The following is a 19,944-nucleotide window of genomic DNA, read 5'->3' on the forward strand; positions in this document are numbered from 1 at the left end:
TCCCAACTTTTCTTGTTCTGCATTTGCCTTTCCAGAAAAAACTTCTTTGCTTGAGTAAATCTGGAACACTGCTACGTAACTAGATCTGTTCTTCCTTCTTTCTGTTTGGTTCCCCAGCCTTTTCAACAGGAACCATCTCACCCTTTGTATTTATACTCTGCCCTGCACATTAGCATTACCACATGTATAATTCACAGTGCAGCATTCACAGATCTTGTGCTGGGAATTGAATCCCACATGCAGTTGACCTTCTTCAAACCACTGTCCATGAGGTGGGCCTCTATAGCTTTGTGAGCATTTTGGGAAAGGGACCATGCTGACCTCAAGTTATTCTAGTTGTGATCACCCTGGAGACAGAAACAAATTCATCCTGCTATCCTTTCTGAGGTTATCCTTTCCCAGGAGCAGTTTCAGTTTGTGCCCTAACTAATGCATGTCATCAACCAGACTCAGCAGTCCAGTTCTGTCCAAATCTTCCTGACCTTCCATTGTTTCCCCATCTGCTCCAGGGCAGGTCTTTGCGAGGCACAGATTTAAACTACCTGAGGGATCCATATCACTGTTAATGAACAATTGCAGATAGTTATCTGGTGTGATGCCATTCTGGCCACAGAAAATGGAGCTGTGGACCTGTACTATGGGTGAGAGTGTTAACGGGCAACAAACTCACCGGGGAGGGGGGGGTCAGGAACTCACCTTCTGTCTCAGGCAAGCCGGTACAATCTTTGCTAGTTGAGAATCTCCCCACTGTCTTTGTCGTGACAATCCTCAGGCTGGTCCCCTTCCCTGGACTGTGACTTTGCTGCGTCCTGCTCAGACACAACAGTCTTGTCAGAGCTGGCTTTCCTTGGGGGCAAAGGCTCTCCTCTGTGTTCAGTGCCTTCAGCATCTTCACCTCCTCTCAGTGCAAGCGTCTCCCCCTGAAGAGCAGGGTTTTGGGTCACTTCCTCCCCTCTTTTTCTCACCAGCTGTCCTTGACCTGCATCCAGTCTGTCTCCTGCTGTGTCCAGCTTTCCTCCGTGGCTGTTGGAAGAGTCCTCACTGGACTCCTGCTCTGAAGCTGTGTTTTTCTCTAAGCCAGCTCCATCTGAATTCAGGGGCAATGCCAAGGTCTCCTGGCTGCCATGCCTGGTGGCTTGCACAGTGCCTGGAAGGCTGCTCTGTGCAGCAGTGCTGTCGGTGATCTCCTTCTCCTGGGCAGTGTCAGCACTGCCAGGCTTCTGGCTGGCATCTTCCCCAGCGCCCTCCTTGCTTGGCTTGGGCCCTGGCTCCAAGTCACCCGTGCTGGCCACAGACGCCTCCACGCTGAAGCCCTTCGCTCCTCTCCGCTCCTCCTTCTGGCCATTGTGGGCAGACTGGACCTTCCCACTTCGTAGCCTTTGCGATGAGGAGGCCCCATGATCTTGGAGGCTTGGCTGTTTCACCTTCTCCTCTAGCTCAGCCGTGCAGTTCTCTTCCACCCCCTCCTCACCTCTGCTCTTCCGCTTGTCCATACCAAGGCTCCTCTGAGAAAAGAAGGAGATATTTAGCTCAGATTATTAAAACACCAGTATATGGTTTTCCTTGCCTATGATGGTTCTCAAAACTTGAGGAAAAAATTGCAAAGGCGATTAAAGGACATAAAAGGAGGTAGGTGGAGAAGTGCTCAGGAACCAGAATAAGTGGGGTGGTTGTGCTGACAGAGGGTAGTGCCAGCAGTGAAGTTGCTCTCACATGGTGCCATCTGGGGCGTGCTAATGAGGAGTGCCTTTCCCAACACAGAGGGCTCCCAGCTCTGGACTGGCCGAGAGCCTCCAACTTGCCTGTTGGTGCATGTTTTGAGAAAACTCAGAAGCCAGCCTTGAACTCCCGAACTCACCTGGCCATCAAAGTCATCCTTCAGAAAAGACATGTCCTCGCCTTCTTTTGCATCCCATCTGTCAAAAAAAACCATAATCAGAATTTAGGCCTTCAAGTTCTTGTATGGCAAAGCCACTCTCCCTGGGCCTGACACCTGGGTAGGAATTTCTCCCAGTGCCATGCATTCCTTGTCTGAGCCCCTGACCAGGCAAGGAGAGATGAAGGCAGCAGACAGAACTGGTCCAGTTCCTCTTGGCACCTGCAAAGCACTCAGCTCATCCAGAGAGCTCATCTGAGACCACTAAATCTTAATGATCTGGTTGTTAGAATTCTAAATGTAATGAAAATGTAAAATCCAATTGCCAGAACAGACAGTTGTCGTTAGACTAATAAGATATACAGTTTGCTTATGCTGGTGTCTGCCACAGTCTTGTTCTCTTGTCCTGCTTGCTTGGCAGTGCCCAAGTGTCCCAGATCTCCACAGCAGGAGACACAGAGGGAGACAGTGAAGGATAAAATTGCTTTGAAGCAGTTTGGGAGACCAGAGATGTGGACATGTGGAAGCAGACTGCAAGAATTCCCATAAGGATCAGACTGAAGGCCCAGCTGGCCCAGGCTCTCTTCCCCTCTCAGCATCACTAGCAGAGGCTTAGGGTAGAGTTTGGAAAGTGGGCGAATGTGTTTAATGCCTCCCCAGTACCCTACCCAGCACCCAGAAATGTGCAGCTCTGGGATTTCCTGAGCCTGAGATGGTATCTCTCTGTCGAGTCATGCTCAGTAGACAGTCTCTCCCAAGGATTTGTGTAAGTGCATTTTGACCCCACAATAAATTTGCAGCAGCTACAACATCCTGTGCCAAAGAGGGCCACAGCTTAGAGGCTGCATGATGAACTGCTTGTTTTTGCTTGTTTGAAGTTGTGAACGTGAATATAAATCTGAATTTGTCCATGCAGTGCTGCTGGGCAGAGAGGGGTCTTACCGTCTTTACCTTCTTTACGCGTGCCTGGTGAGTTGTATCTCACACAAACATTTTGTATGTATACACATATATAATATACACATATTTCTCTCTGCCCCATACTCTTAAAATACAACATGTGCAAAGGTGTGTGAGATTTAATTCTTCTCTACACAGACTCTGCTGGGCTTAATGGCCTCTTCATCTGGCAAATTTGGGCCAAGATACAAAAAATGAAAATGCACACTGAGGTGACTGCAGTTGAGCATTTCCAGAGGCGAATGTGTTACAGTGACCCCACATGCCCTTGTGAAAACTGTGGGAATTACATCACGGGCTCCACCACACCAGCACACTAAACCACTTCACACTCTCTTTTTATCTGGTGAAGTCCTTCGGGCAGGAGCGAACAGCCTTTGTGAGCACCTCAAGGCTTTCTCAGAGTGTAGAGCTGGGTCCCATGTCCTTAACCAGCCGGAGGGCAAAGCTGCTTGGCACAGTCCTGTGGGGCTGGGACTGAGCCAGCACCCAGACCACAGCTGGGGAGGTCTTGTCCCCAATACTAGGTAGGTCCCCGTCACCGGCTGAGCCAGCTCCAACCACAAAGGGCCCCTTTTCACAGAAGCAGCCCCCACCACTGGGGTTGTATTTTCAGCAGTGCCCTGCAAGAGCTCTGCAGGTCAGGCCCTATGGGCAGAGCCCATCATACGTAGCCAGCTGCGTTCCAGGTCAGTGTGGGCTGCCCTCGCCGCCAGTTCCACTCTGCGCTCATCATCGGTCTGGTGGGGCGGAGGAATGCTCTCCCCAGACAGGTATCTAAACAGAGTAAAACCTTGCTGACTACAGGTCTCTGCCTCTCCCTGCTCCGTCTACCACTGCATGAGCCAGCCCAGAACAGACCACCCCCATAGGTCTAAAGATAGCCCAAACTAGTTAGACAGCAATTTTAAAATATTCAGCATCTCCACCTGAGACGGTCCTCCTCTCCATCATTACCACTAACACACTGGGGTATTATTAATCACTAACAGGCACTGAAGATGCTCAGCACACTCCCTAGCATGGGTAGTGCTGTCCCTGATAGATGCTTATGTTCTCTGTGGGGTAGGGTGCTGCTGGAAGTCACCACCAGATGCTCCAAGGGGGTCTTGCTGCTGCTCTTGGGTTGCCTGGACTGAAGTGGGAGAGGAGTCTGAGTGCTAAAGGGCAGACAGGAGTGAAGGCAAGGCATATTCAGCACCTCAACGGCTCCCTGAGCTGAGGTTTGAAATGAGAGGAAAAGCCTCAGGAATGCCTCTTTCCAAAGAGCAGCAGTGGAGCACAGGATGCTCTTCCAGCTTCAGAGACAAGATTACATGAGCAGAGTCACAGGATCCCTTCTAGATCAACAGAGGACACAGAGGATGCAGTGGAGAGGAGATAAGAAAAATGAACATCCATGAGGTGAGATGATGGGCAGAAGAAGAGCTATTCTGAAGTGATACTGGCAGGATGGAGCAGTTGGGTGGTGCTGAGGGAGATGTCCATGCTGCAGCAAAAAAATGTTTGGGTTCCGCATTTCCCCTGATTTTCCCAGGTCCACGGGTGAAGACAAGGACTTTATGGCAGGACTCCATGTTCCAGCTAGTCACATCAGTGGTATTTAAGATACTTCTTTGTAGTTTTAAATGGACCATGATTTTCCATCCTGGTAGCTGATAAATATGAAGTACAGCAAATGAGAACAAAAAATTAAATTGTGATACCTCCTGACCCCATTTCTAATGGAGGATGCTCAGGGAGGAGTATGATGTATCGTTTCACTGTGAGATAAAATGAGAAAAAATAAAAAGAACAAGAATAAAGAATGTCTCTGTGGAGACAATAGTAGATAAGATTTTATAATTTCATCAGCAAGAGAATTTAGACATTTAAACAGGATTCTAGCACCAGCTATTCCAGGGCCTTAAAGCCTTTAAATGGATATGAACAATATCCTGATTGAACCCAGCAGCCCTAGAGGAGTCAGACGCACTAAAAAGCCTCTGAGCCTCTCACTGGGTACTAGAAAACACCTTCTCAGTCTGTTGTGAGACAAGAAACAGGCTGTGGAAGCCCATGACAACAAGCCAGGCCTCCTCTCTGCTACATCCTCCCTGCAGTGCAGCCTCTGGTCCTCCCACAACGCTAAACCTGAGTGTGATCTGCCTGGGTGACCAGGTCTGACTCTGATGTGCTTCAAGCAGGCGCATCCAAGGCACAAGGGATCTTCAGTCTGCTGGACCCACTGCATAAATCTGCTGCTAACGGGGTGGGGAGGTGAGAAAAGCAGGGGAATAATAATGTATTACTGCAGCAGGTAGAAGTGCTGATACCCTGGTGTAGCCCTTCTTGGTTTGAAACAATGCCAGCTGGCCTGCCTGCCAGCAGAGAGAAGGCTGCCTCAGCAACCTGCCCAGGCTCTGGAGCAGACGGGCAAATCAAGACCATGGCAGGAAGACATTCTGAGGGCCACTAATGAGGGGCAGCCTCATGAGATGTCATCGAACAGCACTTTGAGCTGGCCAGCCAGACGCTCTGAGGCTGTACGAAACATCACATCCCAGCCCAGTGTTAGTTCTTTGAGTTTCTGCCATAAGACAGCTAGCTAAGGCATTCCTTCTAGGCATGGCTCAGAGCTCAGCATAGAAGGAAAAAGAAGTAGCTTAAGACCCTGTTAGGATTTCTGGAAACTAGTCAACATCTGCTTGTCACAGGCACACTCTGGGGCATAAGTCAACGTTTGCTGAGGAGGAGAGATGGCGAGCATGGAGTGGGCAGGCTCTCATCCCTTCCCCTGGGCCTGACCAGGGCAGAGATGGAGCCTGAGGCAGGACCTGAGTGCAGGCGACTGACCCACGGGCCGTGGCACGGAAGCAGCACATCAGAGTGTGATCCAACCGCCTGCTCTGCCTATAAAAGGGAAGCAACAAACTCTTTGTCCACTCCAAGAGGCTGCTCAAAATCAACACTGCCCATTTAGCCCAAAACTGCTGTGTTATTTTTAGGAAAGCTGCATTCTGTAAGAAGTGCTATCTTTTAGAAAGGATGATGGCCTAAAGTCAGGTCGTTTGTGGCTGTTTAAAATCCTACAACCAGTGTGGGGGTAGTAGTGTCTGCAAGAGCTACCTGTGCTCTAATTGCTTACATATAGTATCAGGTGAATGTATTTTTTTATTTTGTTTCTCTCCTCCAGTGCAGCTGTTGAAGTAATTCCTGTACATAAATTTTCTTTCTCTGTCTCTCTCTGTCCACGTCCCTGTGCCCAGTTTTTAGTTCTTCCCTCACTGCCTTGCAGCCTGTCCCTTTTTAAATTTTATTGTTATCTTCCTCTGTCCAGCTCCCTGTCATTGTTTTGTTTCTTCCCTCTCTGCCTTGTGGCCCATTACTTTTTAAATTTTGTTTCTGCTTCTCTCTCTCTGACCAGCTTCCTGTCCTTTTTTTATTATCACAAATAACCAGATTTCAGTGGCAAATCTCAGCTGTGGAGCCACGCTTACTCCTGAGAGTAGTTGTTGAGGTCTGGGAGTTTGCTCTGGCCCCGACAGGTCAGCATCTTCAGGCGGGGCAGAACTGTGTGTAATCGCTGCGTCTTTCCTAGTTTTGAACAGCAGTGTCCAGCCTGCAATCTGAAGCCTTCTAAGGTATTTACAGAAAGAAGACAAAGCAAATCTACTGGTGTGCTCATCCCTCTGGGAACAGCTGCAGTCCCCCCGTGCCGCAATCAGCAGCGAGGGGAGAGCGAGCCCCAGCACAGCTCGTGAGCTTTTCTTTCCCAAGTACATTTTACTGGGGATGGAGCACTCGGGAAGGCATGGAACATAATTTACAAACTAACTGGATTATTTGCATGCTGTTGATCCTATTCTTCATCAGTTCATGAGAATTACATTTAATTTTAAAACAGGCCTTAGAGAGTCAGAAAATAACCCATCTTTATGCTGTAGGTAACTTTCCAGTCCACAGCATAACCAGCTGAGGGTTACGACTGCTCAGGTGCTTCTCCTCAAAGCGCAGCCACTGGAAACAAAAGCAACATTCTAAGATTTTCAGGTTTAATGCAGTGCCAGGCCCTGCATGTTAGACCTGCCACTGAGCAGAGCCCCGCACACACAGACCCTGCCCAACACTCCTCATTGCAGCCAAGTCACCACAAGCAGGAGCTGACTTCCAACTAATTAATTTCTTCTGGGAAATGCTGCGAGGGTCCCCGTGAAGCACGTACCTCTTTATGCAGCTCTTTTAACTGCACGGTCATAACTGACCTGGATGGTTGAAACCTGCTAACGTTAAATGCTACCAGAATGGTTTTGTGTCTGGGTAAATGAAGAGGCTTGGGGTATGTAATCAACTCTTCATCCTTTTGTTGCCCGCTAAAGGGCATGGCAGGGCTGCGAAGACGATCACTGTTATTAAACCGTCAGTGTGGCTCCAGGAAACTGGAGGCTGTGCTGAAATTTAATTATGGAGAGCAGCAGGGGAGGGGCCCCCTGGGAGGATGTGGGCGAACCTGTAAAATGCACTTAGTTTTGCTGATATTCTGAAATTACTTCTGTGCAAATTACTGTCTGCTTTGTACTGCCCACCGCTGGCAGGAGCAGGCCACTTCCCTCCTCACCAGGTTAGGGATCTTTAAGAGTGGTTTAAGAAGGAAAGACATCTGTACCACAGTATCAATCCTAAGTACTATTGGTTCAGTTGGAAACTATCTTTGGGGGTGGCTCCTCCCTACCAGCAGTGCCTGGAGGTCAGATAAGCTGTGTTCAAAAGCTTGCTGGGGCACGTGCCAGCACTCCCCAAAGCTGGTCAGAGTAACCCTGACCCCCACGGGCTGTGCCGTGGAGCTGATGCAGTGGGTCAGGACAGTGATGATGCACCCCACAAGTACCACAAACCCTACTAAGTGAAGTCCTGCCAGACAGGGTCCCAGCCAGCGTGAACTCATCTGAACAGCTGCCACTGTGGAACACTAATTTTTTTTTCTGTCCTTCTTCACAACCAGGCAAGGAATGAGACCTGGGCGTATCATGATCACTAGATTACAGCACTGCTGCCGCCTCCTCCTCACCTTCTGGCTCTGCCAGTCAGCCTGTCCTTTCCTTTGGCTCGGCTGCTCACAGCAGGCACTGCTTTCGGGCCAGGATCGCTCACATTCACTCCATGGTGTCCTCCACCTAGAAGACAGGTTGGAAATGCCGTGCAAGAGCAGGCAGAACCAGCTGATGGACCACCAAAGGGGCCGGCATCCTTGTATTGCTGGAAAGTGCCTCTGGGGGGGAAGCCTCTGAAGCTGTGTGCATACCATATGTATATTTTCTAAAGTAATAAATACAAATTGAGAATTTAGGGGTGTTTCTTCTGCACTTTTTATTCCAAATTCCAATTATAACTTTAAATCTCATTCTTTGGATACAGTCTTCCTCGTGCTTTCTCAGAAGGGCTGTTCTTGCTCTCCCTTGCCACACAGCATGGACCGTATGACAGAGCTGCGAGAGCAGCCACACGGTATGATCCCCAAAGGCACTCCAAGACCACAGCAGCACCCGGAGAGAACTCTCTCCATGAGGGCATATCGGAGGGGCCAACGCAACCGCGTCGTGTGGTGGACTCACCTCTCCCGTCGGGAGGGAAGGACCTGTGCTGGAATTTCCTTGCGTTTCTTCCCCCTGAAAGGACAGAGCAAAGCATGCACAGAAGTGAGCGAGGTTCTGTCATGGACAGCAGCAGAAAGCCTGATGTTCACATAGGGTGTCAGAAGGGAAAGCTTTGTTCTGCCAGTCCATCTCCTGAGAAACAGGAGTTGTGATGGACTTATGCTAGTAAAGAAGCCAGCATGTGCCACAGGGATCAGAGATGATGTGCTCTGGAATAGGATTGCCTCTCAAACTAGTGTTTGGGAAAGGAGGCAGTACTGAACCTCCGTATTGTGCCGTACAAGGTTACAGAAGCCACTGCTCTCCCTGGGAAGGTAAAAAGCACTAGCACCCAGACGCGCAAATCCCATCCCCTGAGCACTCTGCAAAACAGAGAGGGCTGAGACCCCAACACTGCGCTCAGAGGCGTTTGCCCAGGAAAGCAGAGTTTTACAACCGACAGCCACGACAGCTGCTGGCACTGGGATTCACACGATCAGCATTCACTAGCATCAGGACAGAGTCTAGGTGTCCCTTGCCAACCTTTCTTATTGCTGGGATTATCCAAGGCTGGCTCCCCATCCTTAACAAAGTCCTCTTCAAACCTGCAGGTTAAAAACAGGCATTGTCAGACCTGACCGTTCTCCTCCAGTGTGCAAAAGCGTGGGCAGGAGACCTCGAGACAATGCGGGCTCCAGCCTTCGGCCCTTCTGCACCTGCCCACTGGCAAGTATGTGCAGGTTTATCAGCAGGAGCTGAAACTTCATGCACTAGCCAGGAGAAATGAGGCTGTGAGGCAATTCTACCCCAAAGGAGAACCTCTAAAACCTTTACATCAGCACCCATATGTATATATTTAATTCTATGAACATCCATGAAGCCTATAGATGCCTGTAGTGTAGCTGTACCACACTCAACTGCAGCCTCCCAAGCTTCCAAACAGAGTCTGGAGTAGCTTCAGGATTTGTCAGATCAGACTCATTTGGTTGATTTCTAATCCTGCTTGTTTTGTATTATGGCTTTTCTCTTAAAAATTGGTATACATGAGAACAGATCAGAGCTGTCTTGCCAGCAACACTCAGAACCCACTTAAGTCAATTCACCTCTAATTATTGGGGTCTCAGTGACTGAAAAATCCATGTGTTTAGTCCCATTCCTCAGCCAAAAGACTGACCCACCTGTCTGCCCTGTCCATGCTCTTTTATCAGCAAACCTATGTAAGATTCCCTAACTCCACCACCTCTCAAAACCTTATCCTGCTGCAGGTGCCAGGTCATCCTCCAAAGCTTTCTAGCTGCTGTGACCAGTTGAACAAGCACAGTCAGAGGGACGGTGTTTAAAGCAGCAAAGTGTCAGACCCCATTAAGAGCTCTCCTGTATTGCTGTCCCCAGCACTCCCCACACTACTTTGAAGTGATCCCCCCACACCGCAGTGCCTGAATGGGCTCCGTTTATGAAGTGTGGAGGATTTAGGCTTGTTGGCCTGTCCTGTGATTGAAAAAGAGAAACAAGCAGGGCAGTGAGAAAACCTGGTGACTAGCAATGCAAGTTTGCCCACCCCTGTTTCTAGAAGAGCACCTGCACCCTCCTGCCATTGGATTTGCCCACATGGAGGTGGAGATGATCCTCCAGATACAGACTGAGCATTGACTGATGCTGCCCTCCCTCCCACAGTCCAAGTCCTGGTGGGACCAGAGGTAGGAAATCTTTGTCAGCACACAGGATCTCCTATCAGGACATAATCTGACCTCACGTCAGAAAGAAAATACAAGAATCACTCTGATACCTGGTCCCACTGACAGACATGGTCAGGAGGAGAAAGAGACAGCAGTGTGGATTTGGTCAGGGAGAGGCACGTGACAGCATGGGATTCAGTCAGCAAGAAATATCTGCACAAGATCTCATCACTGGCTTTCCATGGCCTGCTGCAGACAAACCACCCCAGGACAGTGGATGACCTACATGTGCTCTGACTTCTCCACATCCCAAGCCCGTCGCCACTCGCCCTTCGCATTCTTGTGACGTGCCAGTCGCTCCAGGTCGATCTGATCTCGCTCCCTCTTCCAGCGGATGTACTCTGAACGCTCCCGTCCTGTCATGGGGAAACTCAGCTCCCCGGGGTTCTTCTGGCCTGACTTCCCGCCATCCTAGTGCAGGCAGAAATGCTCCTCATTAGTAAAAATGTCTGAAACAGCTGCTTTCAGTGTACTTTGTACTGTCACCGCCAGAAATGCTCAGTAATACTTGAAAACAACTTGGAGCAAGGTCGGCTTCTCTCTCTAAAGCAACATGCACACAGAGGGGCTCTGCTTTACCCATCATCTAAATGTACTGGTCCCAGGGCTGGCTGACATTATGGAGAGGAAAACTGAGGCAGGAGGAAGTTACACAGCTTGCTTCGAGTCACTTTGTAAACACACAGCCAAACATTCCCTCCCAGGGATATTCAACAACAATAATGAAAATCTGTGGCAATGCATTTCTGAAAAGTTGTTTCACTTCATCCAGACTGTTTGAAGTGTGTTACATTTCAAAGGATTAAAATTGCTTCTACCTAAACCCCTGAATTTTGCCATCTGGGTATTTTCCTGTTGCCTTAATGAGATGGGGCTTCACTGCTGTTTCCCTAACCACAGCGTTTCTCTGGCTCTTGTAGCAGTTCTGACCTCCTGATCTGTGAAGCAGCTGCCATAAGATGTAGTTTTTCATTCTAGATATTCAGTACCTGATTACAAACTTTTAAAGCATGCCCCTGTAACTCTGTGTACAAATGGCCACAGGATTGATTTGCCCCATTTGTACATGCAGTCACTTCAACTGTGCAGGCGTAAATTAGACAGTGGCTTTCACCCACTGTGTTCCTGCTCACCTCAAGATTTTAAAACCAAACGTTCTCAATTTTTCCAGGAAGAGGCACTTTGCTAAGGTTTACTTATGGCATATAGTTAGTTCCTGGAGTGCTTGCAACATCTCCCAACAGAGCTTGGTGGGTTGAACTCTCACAGAAGATGCACCAGGCTGATGAATCCCCCAACCTGAAGACTTTGGGACACTTAAAATCAAGTTACATCTACAAAATCCTTCACACTGACAAGGTGGAGAAGGAAAATGCCTTCTGTGACCACCAGGCACCCACAGCCCTGGGGCTGGGGCAAACCCTGTACCCAGGGCAGGCAGCACTGCAAGTGCCAAGAGCAGCGTTCCCGAAGCAGAGGGGCTCTTCACCTTGGCTGCTTTCAGCCTCTTGGTTTGTCACTCCGCCTCACGACAGACTAGCTTAGAGCTGCCACTGTTCAACAATTTAGAGCTTAATGAACAGATAGTTCAGAGCTGATGGAGCATGTGGAGGGAGGTGGGGGGTAACTCAGCTGTCAGGTTAATGGACATGGTGGAATCGGGAGCCAACTGCCCACAGTGCGTTGTCAAGCAACACTGCGTAGGGACGAGCTTAGTGCAGAGCTGAGTCCTGGGGTGCTAATTACCAGTGGGTAATTCATCACTTCATACACGTGCCCTTCCACACCAGCCACCCTCACCCCTTCCCTGAACAGGAATTAACTCCTCCTCAACATTGCACTGCGGATAAAAGCAGAGCAGCGGGAAAGGAGCAACTGAAAGCCCTGTTACCAAGGAGACCTACCTGTGTGGGCCAGGGACCGGGTGGCAGTAACTGCTCCCCCATTCCTCAGCTAGCAGCAGCTGGGGGACCTGAGGCTGCAGCCCCAAGAAATGAGAGATGAGGGCCCCACAGGCACCCAGGACAAAGCAAGGGCAAACAAACACTCAGCCCTGGGATGGGGCACAGGCCCAGGGGTGCCCCCTCCAGGTTTCAGCCCCACAGCACAGTAAGGCACAGGGGGTCCTGCCCTGAGACACCTGCAGAGGAGAAGCACAAAAGCCGAGCAGCACACAGCTAAAGAGCAGGGCTTAGCCTCCTGAGCTGGCAGGTGAGGAAAGTACTCTGAGCCATTACCTTGTCCTGGAGCAAAAGGGAAGCCAAAAGCAAGGGCAAGACCAAGGCTGATGCCCACATGCTTTCCGTGGTAGATGCAGAAGCAGCTGTGGGGCCTGCAGAGTTGGGGGGGAAGGGGGGTGGGGGGGGAGGGCGGGAAGCTGTTTCCTCACTTGGGGCTCATCCCAGTTGCAGCATAGTCATAGTTAGTTAGACCACAGGACTGTCCTGCTCCCCTTTTCTGCTCTGGGGGGCTCAGCTGGAATTAATGTTTAAGAGCCCATCTGTGTCCTCCTAATGAATCACACTGAGGTGGGGCTATTCAATTTGTGCTCCATTAATTAAGAGCATCTGCAGGCTCAGGGGAGCCAGCATGTCCTCCAGGGTTTGCATTAAGCAGTCAGTGGGAAGGCCTGTGCTTTAATTTACCTCCATCCTACTCAGCTTCTGTTGAAGTGAGGAGCTGTAGCTAACACAGCCTGAGCCTTTCACAAGGAAATGGTTTTGGGAGAGCCCACAGCTGGGCCTGTGCTGCCACAGGGGTGAGTGTGTTCCCTTCCATGCTGTCTCTGCTGCCATGCTGGGGACTTTAGCAGCCCTGGTGAGGTGGGAAGGGCAGGTCCTTTGCTTCAGGTGTGTTAGCTGCTCAGCAGAGCTTTGGATGACAAAAGGGATGAACAGCGGGGACCACACCAGAGCATGCTGCTGCTTCCTTTAGGGCTGAGGTGACTCTTAGTGGTGGGGAGGCATATCCTACTGGTTTTCTCTTCCAAAGACAAGGGTACCCCCAAAGAGACGTGGGGCCCCACTCACCTTCCGGCTGTGCTCACTTTCTGGGCCTCTGTCACTGTCTGATCTCCGCTTCTCTGCTGTTCTCCTCTCCTCTGCCTGCAAGAGCATGGACAGGCATTATTTCAAGGATTCAGCAAGGTCTCCTGGCAGGGGAGTCAGTGCCTGACACTGTGCTCACCAGGACATCTAAGAACTGCCCAGAAAAGGTCAGCAAAAAAGGAAGGATTGGTTTCTGGGGCCCTGAATCAAACTGATGTGGAAAAAAAGAAGCCAGAAAGCAAGGGATGTATGAGAAAAGCAAGAAAAAGAGATGCATTCCCACAGGTACCTCCTCCTCCCCAACTAGAGGAAGCGGTGTCCTGTATGGCCCCATTTCTCCTCAAGGGAGACCAAGGTACCTTTTCAGATTTGGGCCAAAGACCCAGGTTATGATTCAACTGTATAGGAGCTGGCAGCCCATCTCAGACACAGAAGCCAGCACAGTAAAACTGGGAGTGATTTTTGTCCGTATCAAACACAGTGCCCTTCTCCTGGGGTCTGTCCCTGCTTCCTGGGTTTAGCCATGCTGTCGCCAGACTGGCAAACTCTGCTCTAGGGCTGATAGCCCCCAGAGGTGAAAATTAGCCCCTCTGTCTTAACAAGCTACAGACACTAAACACGAGGCACGCTGTGGGCCAGGCAGTTCTCTGCCCCTACGTGGGAATGATAATACAGATGCAGCCAAATCAGAGGCCAGGGTGGCATCACAGTAGGTCTTAGCAAAATAGTCTGCAGAGCATAAATATCTTTTAAGAAAGGCTTTCTGCCCCGGTTAGACAGTTTTGTCGGGGTGCCACCGGGAGGGCTGCTGAGCCCCTCAGGGCAGGGGGTTGGTGCTGGCCCGGGGCTCTGCACAAGTGGCTCCCACTCCCACCCAGGCGCTGCCACAGCACTTGATTTGCAGGAGGGTGTTGGAGAACGGCTTGCAGAGAGCAAGGCCATGGGTCTCTGCAGAAGCTGATTGCAGCCATCTGAGGTAAACAAAGGAATAAACCCAGGGCACAGTTATGCCAAACAACAGACTGTTATGTTAACAAAGAGAGAAACTGAGGTACACAATGGCCTTGATGGTAAAAACAACCTTGGGAAAGGAGGCAGGCCAGAAGAGGGAAGATGTTGTGACATGTCTGAGATGCCACAGAGGGCTGGGATATTATAATGTAGCTTTTTACATGTATCCAATAGATTTGTGAGTAGTATGCATGATTATTGTAGAGTGCTTATATAAGGTGTGATTTCTGTCAATAAAGTTGAAGCTTGCTCTATCATTCACATTGAATCGGCTGCTTGCTTCCTCCGCCCGCCGCAGGAGGGTGGCTGCCAAGTGGCACAGCATTTATCACGGCGGCCTCCCCCCGCTTTGTAACCCTACGTGGCAGCCCCAGAGCTGCCTCACACAAACACTGCCACAAGCGGAGAGGCCCCAGTGTGCCCTGCTACGGGGCCGGGGAGCGTGTGGGGCTGAGATTATCACGCTGCCATTTTGCACCGCCAAGCAAAACTAAAACACAAAGAGGAAAGTCACAGCACAAACTGTCGGGTCAGCCGTTCCAGAAAGCATCCATGCGGTGAGGTCCAACCCAGGCTGGAAACGTGGTTTTTATTCCAGTGAATTGCCAGCCCCAGATTTAGCCCAGCATTACCGGCCTGGCTGCGGAAAACTTGGGACACCAGTCCTGATACCTGCTGGCTCTGCCCAGCCTCCCAAGGCAACTCATCCCTGCTGCAGCCTGCCCCTGTGTGCCTGGGGAGATGGGGCAGGGAGCGAGCTGGGGGCCGACTTTTGGGGGATTTTCTGCGTGTGCTGCATCTGAGGCAGGTGCAAGCGTGTCATGGACACTGCCCTCAGTGCATGACAACTTCCCAGGTCTGACTGGCATGAAGCTGGTGTAGCTCCAGGACAGGGGGAAGCTTGTGTAAACAGATCCTTGGAAATCAGCAAGGTGTTAGCTATATTGTCCTAGGATTTCTCTGCAAAGATTTGGGGAATAAGCAGAGGAGTCTGTACTGAGAGAAGCCACCCCTCACCATATCCTGACCTGTTGCAAAACGGCCAGGATATGGTGAAAGATGATACTGGGTATTTATTTCAAAACTTGCTGCAAAAACTTATGTAACTAAAAATGCTCCCTCTAGTCTCTAAATCAGCTGCTTGTGCCGCCCCATTTGCAGAACCTAGTAGAAACAGATCTAACGAGTCTCTGCAGCTCCAGACCGAGACTTTGCATTTATAGAGAGATTAAACCAGCAGAAACCTGGAAACTTTGCTTATCTGAGGAGGCTGGCTGGGGAGCAAGGTGCAGATGGATGTTTAGCCTTTAAAGCGGCTGTAAAAGAAACTCACCATTTTAGAAAGAGTACAAAGGAGCCAGCTGCTGCAGAAGAGCTGGAGCCCCTCTGTCCCTGGGGAAACCTTGTGTGGGAGGAGACAGGAGAGAAGGAGCACTGATTGACTTGGAAATGCCAAAGACAGCTCAGAACCGGTGGGGAAACTGAGGCAGGGAGCTGCATGGGTGTGCTTATTGTTCCATCTGGGTCTGCATATTTCTCATGCAAGCACATGCAAAGAATGATTCGGTTTGGACCCTTGACAATGCCTGATTGTGTCCCCAAAGACGGGAACCGGAAAGCTGGAGCATCCGCACAGCCGGAGCACTGAGCCAGGGTGTGCGTAAGCTGCGGGGGGAGCAGTGTGCCTCTGCCTGTCTGCAGCCCAGCGCTGCCTGACTTCAGCCCCGGCTGCCAAGGAGCCCGGGAAATGTGGGACGGCCCGGCTGAGGGACCGGGCTGCAGCACACGGGACACGGGAGAAGACGCAGCTCCTGCCTTGAGACATCACCCTGCAGGCTGCCGAGTGTTGGGCACCAGCTCTTCAGGTAGCACTCTGTCACAGGGACGCTGCACAACTCGCCATCCTTTTACATGCCTCACTCAAAGCCAGGCTGTCTTTTTCCTTAGTCTGCTTCTACTTTTGCTTCTCAAAGGGCACTGTGGAAAACAGGACCAAAAAATCTCGTTCTTGTCCACCAGGAAAGCAGGTCTGAACGGTGCAGTGAAGAGAACATGGTTAGCTTTGCTTTCGCACCGGCTCAGAAGCAGATTTTCACATTTGCTCCGTGCTGCCCCAGAGCTGCTGCTAGTCTGTTATGACACACCCAGGCTGTGGGGAAGCAAAACATGTTTTTCTCCTCCTTCCTCCTCTCCACCCCCAAAATTATGAAATATGACAGTGACATTATCATCTCATAGTTTAACTGTTCCTGCACAGCAGGGGAAGAGGTGAGAGAACCAAAACCTAAAGTAGGCAGAGAAGATTACGTTTGTTTATTCTGAGATTTATGCAAGGATTTCTCAATTTCTCAGCCACGGGATGGTCTGGGGTGGGGCAACGCCTGCTCCTAACTAGGATACAGCCCCAGGATCCCAAATGCTTCTGGCCGTGGGGTTTGTCTGACATCCCGACCTGCATATACCCCGCCCGCATTAACGTGCAGTAGTGAGAATGCTGATGCTATTATCCAGCCTTCTTAATCATTGTTTTGTACTAACAGTTCTTCTAACCAAAAGGTTTGACAGGCTTCAACATCTCTGGGCTACTTCACTGTCTTCTTATTTCAAAAATAAGTACCAGCAGATGTGTTAAGTTAACCTTTTGGTACCTACATCTCCAGGCACGTGTCGACACCATAACTGGCATTTCTGCTGCAGGAGGAGAGTTTTGTGAGAGCTTAGAGCTGGTTTTCCAGGGCTCAGATCCCCTGCTGGGCAGGATTTTTGAAACTAGTACATGAGAGGATTTTTTTTGTAACTCCTTCGAAAAATCTGCCTACTAATTGTGCTGCCTGAAGGGAGCTAAAGACTTTTCAGCCCCCCTTTCTGCCTATCTTCCCCTCCCCTATGCAATGTAAAAGCAAGTGTTTTTCCCACCACAGGTTTGGTTCCTCTCCTATTGGAAGCACCAGAGTCAAGACTCATCTGTGTAAGTCCCTGCAAGCAGCTTTTGTGTTTCTTGATTACAGATGTTTCTGATATACCATCCTGGGAAGCTCTGTTAATAAAAGGACAATTTAAAAGCCCTGAAGCCCTATCAACTGTCCATTTAAAAGATCATTTGTAACCTGCTAATTAACCACTGTGCTCCACTGGTCCTGGACTGCTGGCTCGCAGCTCTAATGTATTAACGATCCTGAAACACTGCCAGAGCATGGAGTGGCTTTTTAAGAAAACTGGTGTTAAACATTAGGTGGTATCCCCGGCCCTGCTTGCAGGGAGAGCCCTGGTGCAGGTTTAGGGGCAGCCAGGCAGAAGTGGGAAGAAGGGGCCCAGATGTGGCACTTTCAAGCCAGCAGCAGCGCTGGAGGCCATGAAGTTGCATCAGTGGAGTGATGTGCTCAGGCTGATTCATCCTGCAAGGAGACAGGACGATTTGGTCCCACAGCCCTCTGTGCTAACAGAGTAAAAGAGGCTTTCACTGGGTAGAAAAAAACTAGGCTTCAAGATGGCAGGGTAATGTAAGGCACTGGGGCTGTTTCTGAAAAGAAAATCGTGAGAACAGCTTTTTTTTTCCTTGCTTTTCCTCTTTGGCAGCTTCTGCCACAGCTGTGCGCTGCCAGCTGCGATGAGGTCTTGGGCTGACAAGGTGATGCTAGCTAGAAGCACCAAGGGTAGCAAGAATGGGAGTCTTCTTTTTTCTTTTATTGAATTTCATCATGAATAAAAATAGAGAAAAATGTGGGATAAGGAGGATGCCCATCAAGTGTTTTAACAGGATAAATGTGGCAAATGCAGAGAGGAGATGTTATTGAAGGGGGAGTGATGGGGGTGATCCTCTCTCCTAGGCACCACAGGCCTCTGTGGGTGGGAGGACACAAATAACCCAGAATGAGCAGGGAACCAGCTGGGGCATGAGGCGAAAACCCCCAAAGGATGGACCGTGCTGGAGTAATAAGAGAGGCTGAAAGCTAATCCTTGAATTGGGGGTCTCAGCTCAGGTCCTAACACACAGCTACTCAGATGACAACACTGATAACCCATCAGGCTCTCCTAGTAGCTGATCAATTTGGGAATGAAAATGAAGTTTCTCTTTCGGATTAACAACTAATTAAAGGATAGAAAACAGAAAGTGGCAAGAAAATGCCAGTTTCCATGGTAGAAGATTAGCAGGGCTGTGCCACTGGAACATATGCTGTGCAACATGCTCATAAATGGTCTGGAAAAGGAGCTGAATAGAGAGATGACAGTTTGCTGATGATACTAAATCATCCAGGGCAAAGAATGTAATTTGCCAGGAAAGAGCTGCAAAAGATCTCTTGACATTGAATGCCTGCATCATAAAATTACAGATGAAATTCAATATCAATAATACAAAATAACCCACAGTGAGAAAAATGCCCTTTCTTACATATACACACACAGTAATGAAGCCTGAACTATGATTAACACTCAGGAATGAAATTCTGGTCTTATTGTGACTAGTTCTCTGAAAATGTTAGCTCAATTATTTAGAAAAAAAAAAGCAAAGTAAATGCAAAGTTGTTAGGAGAATAGAGAAACAAGCCAGAAACATTGTTAATGTCACTGAGTACATCCACAAGAGCCCGCAGCTTGAATACCATGTACAGTTCTGGTCTTCTTGTATTAAAAGAATATAGTAAAAATAACAAAGGCACAAATTAGGGCAATGAGAGTGATCGAAAATATAGAGCTACTTCCTCACCAGACGTGTCTAAATAGGGTCAGCCTCTTAAGCCTGCAGAAGAGATGGCTGCGGGGAGATGTGAAACGGGTCGATAAAATCGTTTGTGCTTTGGGAAAGTGAGCAGGGGATGATCTATGCGCTGCTTCCCGTGACGCAGAGACAGCAAATGGAGTTATCAGGTAACAAGTCTGAAGGAAAAGAAGGGATGCATGTTTCAACACAGCTCCTCACTTAACACTGCAGCTCCTGCCTGGAGATGTTGTGGGGGATAAAGTTTAGATGGACTCAAAAAAAAAAATTAAAAAAAATTAGAATTCAGGCAAGAAAAAGCCAGTCATGGAAAAAGATGCTGTTCTTGGGAGGCCCCTAACTTGGGGGCTGGTGAGCACAGGAAGGGAGGGATGACTGGCGGCTTCCCTGGTCTGCTGCTCCTTCCCTGTCGCGGTGCTGCTGGCTGCCCTGCGAGCGCGCGGTGCTGGTGCCAACGCTGCGGCACTCCCGCTAGCGCATGGCCTGTGCTGGCAGGTTCCAGCTCTGCACTGGGCTGGCTTTGGGCGGCAGAGCCCACCGGGGCACGTTTCCCTGTTTACCAGCTGGTTCCCTGTTTACCAGTTTTCCTGAAGTGACGCAGCGCTGAGCCATTCAGCCTTGCTCACACACTCGTTGTCACCACAGCTCGGGTGGCAGAGGCACGCTACAACCCCCTTACGTGGGGGGAACTGAAGGCCGGGGCTGCCAGGGTTTGTGGGTGCTCAGATCCCACCGCTGCTGGTGGGATTCAGCGTCCGTTTCCAAAATGAATTGCCATCCCTGTGACACACGGTGAGCTCTGCAGGCTAAAATTATTTAATAGAGGTTTTATACATTTTGGAATTACTAACTGATCTGCTCTCTGCACTGCAGTCTTCCAGCACCTCTTGGAGAAACGCATTGCTCTGAGGAGCAGCATGTGAGAGACCTGCCAGCTTTCAGTTTTTCAAGCCCTATTGCTATCAGAAAAAAGAAATCCTAGTTT

The 19,944-nt window shown here is 49.7% G+C and overlaps 1 protein-coding gene across 3 annotated transcripts in view; it reads right to left on the bottom strand.

Moving 5' to 3' along the window:
* The window catches only part of CCDC9B (coiled-coil domain containing 9B), a 50,710-nt gene that overhangs the window by 10,582 nt on the left and 20,184 nt on the right, over positions 1–19,944 (bottom strand). For 2 of the 3 annotated variants that reach the window (XM_074918500.1, XM_074918501.1), the window contains 7 exons: positions 13,214–13,288; positions 10,411–10,595; positions 8,992–9,053; positions 8,428–8,481; positions 7,884–7,989; positions 1,859–1,916; positions 697–1,505 (listed from right to left, as the gene is read on the bottom strand). In XM_074918500.1, the coding sequence (XP_074774601.1) occupies positions 729–1,505; positions 1,859–1,916; positions 7,884–7,989; positions 8,428–8,481; positions 8,992–9,053; positions 10,411–10,595; positions 13,214–13,288 (1,317 nt within the window). In that variant the 3' untranslated portion in view covers positions 697–728. The remainder of the gene's footprint in view (positions 1–696; positions 1,506–1,858; positions 1,917–7,883; positions 7,990–8,427; positions 8,482–8,991; positions 9,054–10,410; positions 10,596–13,213; positions 13,289–19,944) is intronic. The other variant, XM_074918502.1, reaches the window with a different exon arrangement.

The sequence above is a fragment of the Athene noctua genome, chromosome 14 (genome assembly GCF_965140245.1).
Source record: "Athene noctua chromosome 14, bAthNoc1.hap1.1, whole genome shotgun sequence".
NCBI lineage: Eukaryota > Metazoa > Chordata > Aves > Strigiformes > Strigidae > Athene > Athene noctua.